This window comes from Acanthisitta chloris, unplaced genomic scaffold (genome assembly GCF_000695815.1).
Source record: "Acanthisitta chloris isolate BGI_N310 unplaced genomic scaffold, ASM69581v1 scaffold7984, whole genome shotgun sequence".
NCBI lineage: Eukaryota > Metazoa > Chordata > Aves > Passeriformes > Acanthisittidae > Acanthisitta > Acanthisitta chloris.
The window spans coordinates 158,644-169,640 of record NW_008667753.1 but is presented as its reverse complement, the minus strand read 5'-3'; the positions used below and the strand labels follow the sequence as shown (position 1 = coordinate 169,640).

The window sequence follows — 10,997 nt, the reverse complement described above, 5'->3', positions numbered from 1 at the left end:
TTCCTTAGGAGTAATAGATCTCCTGCAGCCCAGAATAAAATATATTCCTGATGGGGTGAAAAAAAAAAGATTTTTTTTTTTCCATATATTCCTGATGGGGTGAAAAAAAAAGATATTTTTTTTTCTTCAGTTCAAGATGTTTCAGTGTAGATGAATCTCCCTTATCCTTCACTTGAAAATCATGTACCACTATCTTTCTTGCTAAACCTTTGCATTCTCATCCAATATTTGCAGGAAACAAATTAAAACACACCATATAATAAAGTCCTCTAATCAGTGTGTTTATCATAAGTTGTTTTTATTAACAGAGTGGATGGAAATGAGTAGAAACATGGGACTGACCATAGCTCATAAGTCTAGTTCCAGCAGCTATTAAACACTAGAGTGATAGTGTTCACTATTGTGAATATCGTATGTGTATTTATAAATGCCTAACGTATATTACTAACATGTCATATATTTGCATGTATTTCTAGAGTACCTTGTTCCACACTCATCTTTGAGATCCTCAGTTTTACTGTGTTGCAATTTCCTACAGTGTAAGAGTCAGAGAAGCATAAAATTTAGGTGGCTTAGTAGTGAACCAGTCACAGTGCTGGTGACAGCCTACCATATTTTGCTGTTCCACACAATAAGCACCGTAAGCTGTTTCTGAGAAAAATAGAGTGGGTAAACTTTATTCTAAATGAAAAAATGCAGCATAGAGAAATAGCATCATACTTCTAGACTGAAACTAAAGGCTATTCATATATTTCAGGTTGTTTGGGGTTTTTTGTTTAATTTTAATGTTAATATAGGTTTAAAATTTCTGCTGTCTCATTTTTTTCAATATTTCAATAGCATAAAAATAATTTACTGTGAATATTATTTAAACTGCATAAATGGCATACTTTTTTTTTTCCTAAATACTATATTGAATTTCTTCCTATCTATTTTTTTTTCTTAAAAAACAAAACACAGTAAGCTAGTGATTTGCAGGTACACTGTTGCACATATTTATTTGCAGGTTTATAACTGATTGCTACAAAGACAAAATCCAATAGAAATTAAATTTAGTACTGCACCATAAATCCCAGAAATTATGTGTAACACAAAGTGATAGCTGGAGGTTTTTTCAATCTTTCTACACATTGAAATTCCATAATGTATATTTTTTGCCTGTAAATAGTCCTGTTTTGATATACCAGTAGCCTACTATTGGTTGTACCAAAGGAAGTGAATCCCTTTAAATGTGTAACATTTAGTTCAGAATAATATTCTTCATAAAATAATTTTGTTGAACCTTTTGCTTCACCTCTCATAGCATGGTCCAAATTCAGAATTAGGTGGTGTGGATTTCTGTAGTATTCAGGAAAAGCTACATACATTGGAAAAGTCAATAAAAAATAAGCAGTGTTACTGAGCTAAGGGTGCAGTGAAATTTAAGTCATCTGGAGGATGGTTACACAGTAAGTTTAGTAAACTGAAAAAAAAAAGGACAGCTACATCATATATGAGTCAGGTAGATAATGAATTATCTTTTCATTTAAATGAGCAAGAGCTGAAGAATTGACAGTTTGGTCAAATATAGGTAGATAATGAATTATCTTTTCATTTAGATGAGCAAGAGCTGAAGGATTGACAGTTTGGTCAAATATGGGCATGCTTTGAAAGACTTTTTCTTTCAAAACCAACACACACAGCATTTAAGACTTCATTGAGTTCATGAGCATGTGGGGAAGTTTTTATTTTCCATGTACTTTATCGTTTCTTTTCTGAAAGTATGTAAAGAGCGCACCATTTAAATTCCATTTCTGTAAAAGATTGTTCCTTTACTTAGCTGACATAAGTGAAAGTAACCTGTGTAACCTCAGCTCTCTGGTTTTTATGGAAAAATAATCATTTTCTGACAGAACCTGTGTGCAGGGTTTTCATATGTCCACCACAAAGAAAAATTGTATGTCATCTTGGTTTTATTATATCCATCAGCTAGCTGCCCATTTGTTGCAGAGTGTCTGCTGTGACTTTGGGCCGTGACTCTATTCGGCTGTAATAGATTGCCTGTAGTGCATTCAGTGACTCTGGTACCTGTTGCTGGTTCTTTTTCCAGGTCAACTGGCTGCAGGTACATGTGAGATTGTTACTTTGGACAGAGATAGCAGTCAGCCCCGAAGGACTATAGCCCGACAAACGGCTCGCTGTGCATGTAAAAAAGGACAGATTGCCGGTACAACAAGAGCAAGGCCAGCGTGTGTTGATGGTAAGAAGTAAAAATCTACTCAATCATTTTTTTCCAATACATGAGTGGTATAAACTGGTAGTGTCTCATAAAAATAAATAAGAAATAGCTCTATAGAAGAAATTTTCATGTGTCTCAACTAGCAATGCCAATACCATTGAAATTCACCCTAAGGGTATTACTGACTAATAGTATAGATATTTCAATTGCATGTTTTTAATTGGAAATTTTACTTTTGTTTTAGTTTGATATGCGGTTCAGTGTTAAGGGCGTGGTGCTGTTATATTTTACATGTGATGATAGGATCATCAGTGAAATGGCATTCATTTTCCCCTTGCTTTTTTCCTTATAACATTAAACACATGCTGCAAAAGAGCCTTAAAGATTTTATGCCACTCAGAGGCAAATGTGACTGCCCATGTGATATTCAATGCTGTTGAAGAAAACACTGATGCTATAGTTGAAATATAGTATCTGAATATACCTCACATGCCCAGTATTCCTTCTCTCTTTAAAATGATGATTCTGTATGATTCACTGCAGATGCACTGATTGCATGCAGCTGGAAAACTGCTCACATGTAGGGAGATATGAAAATGTTTCACTTTGAAATAATTTTTTGAGATAAATGAAACTCTGTTACAGCTATGCTAACAGTGGGACAATCTTCAAGAGTAGTCTGTGTTGCAAGGCTCAAGAACTCATATTAAAAATAAAATTGGAGACATATAGAAAATAGTGGATGTAAAATTGTCTGTTTGATTTAGGCTCAGTTAACAAAAGTTAAAAAAAATAAAAAGGATGCTTATATATAGAACTATAGTAAATTCTTGAATTGTCTTGGAATGGCTGGTTTGGGTCCTCATAAAGATACTGCTGAGAACACCCTACTGTTACCTCAGAATTTGGTCATCCCAGTGATTATCAAGGAAGACAGCTCAAAGGAGATTTCAGTCTACCCACGAAGCTAAATATAGAACATCATGCACATTCTATTTTTGCATTTTCCTTTCACTGTTTTTAGTACTCTATAAGACAGTTTCTTAGCTGTCTCTTTTGTAATATAATACGATATCCAGTAATTCTCCTTTCCTGCTTTATAGCAAGATCATAAGATGTAATTGCTTAGGAAAGGAATGGTTTTATTGTGTCATTTATAGTTGCAACGTTAGAAAAAGTGCTTACTAGCAATTAAAAAATTCAACATGTGTTTCCCATTTTAAAACAACAAAGTTCTAAGGGAAAAAAACCTGATGACTTTTGCATCAGTTGATGAGAATAAAATATAATATTTCTTCAGTCAGTTTTGCTGTAGTGTGTATTTAGGGTTAGTTGTTAGTAGCTCCAGTTTTCCTTTATACCAAGTGGAAGCTAAAAGGCACCTTCTCAGAGTAATTTATCTTGTCCTAAGTGCTTAAGATAAATCAGATGTAGCACTCTCTGGTATTCACTGTTTCTCTGCCTTGCCTTAATACATCTCTGAGTGTCTCAAGATGAAACTTAGATTGCTGGAATGTACAAGTCAGTAAGAAGACATGACCGCATCTCATTCTCCAATTACAATATTAACTTAGTTTGCAAATATGGAAGGTTTGAGGTAATTTGATATTTTTAAAAAAATTTTCTATATTTTTTTAAACTCACAAAGAAGGTCTATTCAAATTCTGGTTTTGCTTTCAATGTGCTTGATCATCATTTTATGAAAACAGACAACTGGATGAATTTATGGTTAGAGGCTGTGTAGTCAGAGAAGGTCCTTTATGTAGTAGTCCACATTTGAAAAAGAAGTGGAAAAAATCATCAGTTGAGAAATAGAACTTCCCCTTAACTTTTGCGTCCAAAGACTGTAATTAATTTTTTAAAATCTGACAAGGAGTCAAATGGGAAAGATGAGGGATAATGGGTACAAGTTGCTCCTGGTGACATTCCAAACAGACACAAAATTAAAATGTTTCACAATGAGATCAATCAGTCATTGAAATAATCTCCCCAGGGCAGAGGTGGATTCCCCAATGTCAGACACTTAAGATTCAGATGGACAAGGTACTGGCCATTCTGTCTAGACTGCCTAGATTTTGCCTAGAAAGGTTGAACCAGATGATCCTTGATGCCCTCTTCCATCCTGGTATTATAGTTCTCATAAGCTCTAATAACATGGTGCTTTGTTATTTTGCAAAATGTTAATAGTTAGGATGTTGAGACCTTTGCAAAGAAAGATAACTGCAAGGTATGTAGGACATACCATTTTACTTTCCTGGACACTGTTAGGGATGTTTTCTAATCAGAGCTCCAAAAGGTTAATGATACCTTGAACTGTCTATCAAGCTCTCAAATTAAAAGAAGGCACAAGTCATATCTCTGATCTGTAGGTTTTTGTCATAAATGAAGTTAAGATAGTTTTACATGCCATAAATACAACTGTATAGGAAAATATTCTTTATATAGTCTTGATTTTTATGAGGCTTTTTAAAGTAAAGGTAGCAAAATTAGATCTTAGACCTTCAATAATTAATGCAAAGTCATTTGTGAAGGAAGCAGGCATAGTAAGTGTGACCTGCTAACCTACTAACGAGAAAATATTACCTAACAATTGTGTTATAGCTTCTGGTAAGAGAGTGGTTTCAAAATCCAGCACCAAAGCTGGTAATTTTTGCAACCTTAATATGCATCATGTTGTCCCTGGCTGCCATTTGTTCAATTGAGAGAAGTACCTTAGAATATATTCTGTTATGTAGTATATTTCCTGGAGCTGTGAAATGCAAGTGTCAGTTTTGCAGCAAAAGGAGTAAGTAATTTAAGGACTCTTAAACTTCACAAGTATTGTCTGAGATTGCACTTGTCAACATAGCTCTTAGAGTAAGTTCTGGGTTGATTACCAAAATCCACTCCACTTTCCACTGCTACATCACCTAAGGTCTTTTCCTAAGAAAGGAAAGACAGTGAATGTCAGATAGATAAAACTGGAATTCTTAAAAATGAAAATGCAGTGTTTAGAACTTGGTCTGAACAGAGCATGAAGAACAGAGATTTTCTTGAAATCTTTGTCTGTGATGGAGAGGGTTGATTTACTTTGTATTTTTTTCTAGCAGTCTTTAAGTATGGCAGATTGCTAATGTATTCTAAAAAAATGGCATCAATATTCACCCTGATTTCAAGTGTGATTTAGTGTTGATTGCTTCATTTCTAAACCCACAGAGTTATAATGTATATTTGGTGTGTTTGGTTGTGATGTAATTTTTATTCATGAATGTAGGTTTTGTGATATTATGACAGTAGTTTGTCTGCACTTTTCATTATATTATTATTATTTACAACTAGTATTCCCTAGTCCCTTTTTTGAGATCAAATTCCATAGCAATGACCTCAGTTGCATTACTTGATAAGATATTTTGTTTGAACACAGCATCTGGTTTATCACCAGAGTAATTTCCCTGTGTGTCGGTCAGGCTTCATCAGGTTTTAAGCTGAAGCCTGGAGAGATTGGAATCTAGCAGTTATTCTCTATTTTTGTGCGTTACCTTTGCTAATTGAAATTTGTTTTAAAGCAAGTGACATAAAGTATTTGATGACAATTTGTGTACAGATGCACATCGTGGTTTGTGTTCTTTTGTATATAGTTATATATATATCTTAAAATAAGATTTGTTATGCCAAAGCATTTCATACAATACAAACGTAGTATCCTGAGAAGTATGGGATGAACATTTGAATATTCAGTACATTCCAGTACTTCTGTCCAAAGCCAAAAAATAAACTGCAGTTTTCTCCAGAACATAGACATGGTTGATGAAAGGAAAAGTGATATGAGCGAAGTAGTGTAATTGCTGGAGAAAATTAGGATGTCAATCATTAATTTGCTTACCTGAATTCTGTGTTTAGAAGATTCTTATGCCATGGATTTGAGTTCTGGTTGCATTTATGTCCACTACGTGCTGTGAGAAATCCCAGCATATCAATCCTGACATCCAGAATTCTTAAATTTAGACTAGCTGAATCTCAGGTAACTGAATTCAAAATGTTCAGACAATTTATGTTACAAAAGTATGATTTATGTGGGTTTTTTATTAACTTTTTAAGGTTTGAATAATATTTAATTTCTATTACAAGCATTGTAACAATATTGTTTTCTATACAATGTTGGTGGTATCATTTGTTCATGCATTATGATTAACATGCTTTTCAGTTGGCATTGATTGATTTTGTTTGACACAGAAGCTCAGGATCTACAAGGGAGCCACTTTAGTTTCGATCAATAATTCTCTGCTCTTGTCATTATCTCCAGGAGTCTATGGGGAGGTGTAGGGGTCAAAACTGATCATTAATAGAATCCTAGGTCATGCACTTGAAACTAAACTGCTAAATACCTGGAGAGCTTCATCATTCTAAAGCATTTTATCCATATTGCAGGGAGTAAAAAAGAAATGAACACAAAAAAAACTAGAATGATTTTCAGAAACAGGAATTTTTGCTTTTATATTTAGAGTATTTCATATGTTTGTTAATGCACTATTTATATTATTTTATCCTGGTTTTACTGAGATGTTATCTCACTGTAATTATTATACAATTAATTTGTCATATTTAAGGCATGTCAATTTAAAACAAAGAGAATCTAAAGGAAAAGCAGTATGGATATTAAATTAAAGGAAGACTGAATAATACTATGTAGAGATTTCACTGGACCAGAAGGAGGGCACTGTATAGTGTGGAAGATTGAAATCTGTGAGGAGGTTGAGACTGTTTGGTCATAAAAATGATCAGAGGCCTGTAAAACCTCTTCTGTAAAAAAAGGCTGACCAAGTTGGGGTTGTTCATCCTGGAAAAGACTCTGGTGAGATTTTATTGTGGCCTTTCTGTATATAAAGGTGAGCTATACTTAATATTACTATGATGTGAGAGGTCACATGTTATAGTAAAGAAATGTGCACATGATGGTTTGTCATTTGCCTGGGAATATTTTGACCATGGCCAGGAGTTTAATTTCCAAAGAATAAAGCAGCTTTGTTTATCATTAGGGCTTTTAAACAATCCTAGAATTTGTTAACCGGCAGTCATATTTATGCTGCATATGTTACTGGTAGGATGTAGTAATGAAACACAGTATTAGAATATCTTTCAAGGAATTAAATAAATAATAATTTCATCAATGCTTACGTACCCTTATGTAAGCAACCACCTTTATAAGTTTTGTTACAACTTCTGGAGCTTTTGCAGTCTCTTAGTAGCTATCTGTTATGATATGTCTGAAGTGTTCCAAACACTGTATATGCTAATTTCTAAAATAACCATTGGGTACTTGTCTTAATCTGTACCTTAGAATATTAATAATGTCTATTTATTCCAACTAGAAATAATTTTCAAAATAATTTTATTTAAAAGAAAATTTAACAAAATAAGGAAGAATAGAACAATGCATTTGCCAAGACCACATGTATAAAACTTACTTTTCAATATGACTTAAATCAATAGTAATTCTTTCCTTCCTTTCCTCACCCTAACTCTGACATATACAGTCACAAATGCATCTGTACTTGCAGATGCACCAAAGCTTGTACAGCACTTTATTTTCTTTCACCTGCCTCTAGACAATTCCATCAGAACCGTAGATTTTCCTAGTTACTGACAATGGAAGTAAAATTGTTTCAGTTACTCATGAGCTTCCTTTTTCTATGCACGTCACAGGCACATTGTGACAATTTCCACCTTGTGTATCACTTTGCATTTAGAAATGCACAGGAAGTTGAGTTTCACTCCAGTTGCTTTGCTTCCTGCTCCAAACTAAGGACAACATGTGACATTCTGAAAGCAGCTGAGTAATATTTCTCACATAAATAATATCATAGACTTAGTAAAATCTTATAAACATGTTCACATCCAATATACTTGTTCTCTTTGGTCATGTATGTCTAGTCTCAGTTAGAGATTTAAGTGTTGCTGGAAAGAAATGCCCCTGTTCAACCCCAAGACAGAAATGGAGCAGTATAAAATGGAATATATCAGTAGTTGCACCATCAATGGCAACACAGATGTGTCTATAAGAAATACAAGGAGATAAGTTAGGTTTCCTCTCCTGACTGAGAATCTGCAAAAGGAATAATCAAAAATGTGACTAAAAAGCAAGCAACCACTGAAAAAGAAAACCAACCCCCTGCTTAGGAAGTTAGCTTAGGAAGATAGATAACTAACCTAAAGGAATATTTTAATGAAGAAGTATAGTTAAGGGCTTCACTATGTTATGAAGTATTTGGAACCTAAACTCAAACAGCTTTGGCCCCAGTTTTGGCTGCCAGAAGGACATCAGACTATTAGAGTGTGTCCAGAGGAGAGTGACCAAGATGATGAAAGGTTTTGAGGGCTAGATGTATGAGAAACAATCGATGTCACTTTGTTCAGATTGGAGAAGGCTGAGGGGTAACTTCATGTCAGTCTACAACTTCCTCAAGTAAGACAGCAAAGGGGGAGAGCCCGATCTACTCACAGGGGAATGGAATGAAGCTGCGTCAACGGACGGTCAGATTGGACATTAGGAAAAGGTTCTTCACTGACAGGGTGGTCAGGCAATGAAAGGGACTTCCCTGGAAAGTGGTCACTATACCAGGCCTGTCAGAGTTCAAGGCGTGTCTGGACGACACTCATAGTCATACGGTTTACTCTGAGTTACACTTGGCTAGGGCAGGGATTTGGACTTGATGATGCTTATGAGTCCCTTCCAACTTGAGATGTTCAATGATTCTATGATTGTCATAAAGATGCAGACCAGGATTATGCATAATGCTAGTCTTTTCCACAGAATGATTAATTCTTGAGCAGTCAGGTAGCAGAGAGCAAGTACTGATCACAGCTTGAAAGTCAAGCCCAATATGGATTTCTGGGTTCTTTGGCTGAGGTACCTTTACTTTTTTTAGCGCTTAACTGTTTCCTAATGGCAGGTAGATCTATAGATCTCTTCTATCATCTAAGAATGTTTATGGAGTAAAAAATCAGGGATGTAGCAGAATTATGTTTAAATAATTATGGCACAAATAGGCAGATTATTTTTCACAAGCTTCCAAAGGATTATACGCCACAGATGGAGAGGAAACACTTTGGATATATAAGTAAAACAGTGCCAAGACAAGAGTGAATAAAATGTAATTGAAGATAAAGTACTTGTCTAAGCCTTGCATCTATAACAAAGTCACCAAACTGGAAGTATTTTCACTCAGAAGCATCCTCCTTTGAGTTTAAACTTGGCATCAATGTACTATTTCAGGTTAAGAGATGGCTGTCTTTCTGAATGATAGGGCAGGGAAATATTTAGGAAAGCAGAATTATTTATGTGATTTGGAAGGTGGCCAGGAACCAGGGGTTAACACTGATACTGTGCAAAGAGTGCTGAGAGAACTTTAATTGCCTCTAATGCTTAGTGCCTTGCTTTCACATTTCATCTGAAAGACAACACCTTCAGCCTCCTGGTGTTTCATTGGACGCGTTAGTTCATCAATGCTAACAGCTTCATTTGCTTTACTTCCTTGGCATTCCTATGCAGTCACCCATGTAGTCTAATCCTCTTTCATCTACGTGCTCTAATGGCAGTTTCAGTACAGAAAAATGGTTGGAGGTTATGTGACATTAGATAGTGGAACAATTTTCTGAGGAAGTGGCTAGAAGCCTAATTACTACAGACATTTTAAATTGGACTGGACAAAATACTAGAGAACATATTATGCATTAGCATAAGCATGCACTGAATCACTGGGTAGAGTTTTCTGTGCTTGATATCTTGCGGCAGAGCACTATCAACAACCCCAGCAGTCTGACTGCAGTCTGATTCATTAGCTAACTTCAGGCAATAGGTCAACGTGACATTCCTAAATTCAGGAGTTCAGTCACTGTAAGCTCCCTCTGTGAACAGTGATATGAGGTGGGCATGTCAGTGACCACGTAGTGTCAATATTGGTGTCACTTCTGAAAGCTTCTTTCTTTATCTTTGATAGGATTAAAGAGAACATGGGATGACTAGCAGAGTAGGTTTTCTGTTTGAATGTAATGTGTGTAAACACTTCAGGCCATCAGCTGCTTGGATTGCCTTCTGGAAAAGTCAGTCTTGGCTGATTAGAGGCAGTTTAAAGAAAAAATATAACATGTTTATATTACCCCCTCTGGTTGTCATCCTATGTTTCAGTTATCCCCAGAAGAATGGGAAAAGAGAAACTTTGAAACCTATTCATGTGTGAAGGTGAACTTCTCTCAGGGCAGCATGTTTGTCTACAGTGAATATAAGAGAATGTAGAGAGATGAACCTTTGTAAATACCCCTGCCATCAACGGGTGAGACAAAACTATAGCTAAATTACATTTCTGACACTGTGAAAGCAGCATGGCCAAGGAGTATTCTCCCCCAATAATTTAATTAAGCACAGAGAACTATAAACAAAGAAACAATGTGTTTCATAAAAGTGAGTCAAGACTATAACATGGTTAGAAATGATATTTTAAAGCTATGTACCACTTTATTTTTAACTTGCCTTAGGTTTAATATCTGTGATGATAGATGATGTGTCAGAAGAGTCCTAGGAAATGTTAAAATTGATTGCTAAATTAGTGACAACAACCAGCACCTGGAATAGAGTAGTTAATGCTAGGCAATTTCTTACATCTCTTTCAAAGTAGTCTGTACAGGGCCAATTCAGGGAAAACACTCCTTTTGAAGAACCTTAGGAAGCCACCTATTTATGGTGATGCAGAGGAGTTGTGTTTCCCCCTGCAGGTATGGGTTGAGGTCACATTGCAGGAATAAA

General features: G+C 35.4%; 1 protein-coding gene across 1 annotated transcript in view; it reads left to right on the top strand.

The window, feature by feature from the left end:
- Nucleotides 1–2,089: 2,089 nt before the first annotated feature.
- FAM19A5 (family with sequence similarity 19 (chemokine (C-C motif)-like), member A5) overlaps nt 2,090–10,997 on the top strand; it is a gene marked incomplete at both ends in the record, with an annotated part of 104,985 nt that continues 96,077 nt past the window's right edge. Inside the window, one exon of the mRNA XM_009072648.1 lies at nt 2,090–2,239. Coding sequence (XP_009070896.1) covers nt 2,090–2,239 — 150 coding nt within the window. The remainder of the gene's footprint in view (nt 2,240–10,997) is intronic.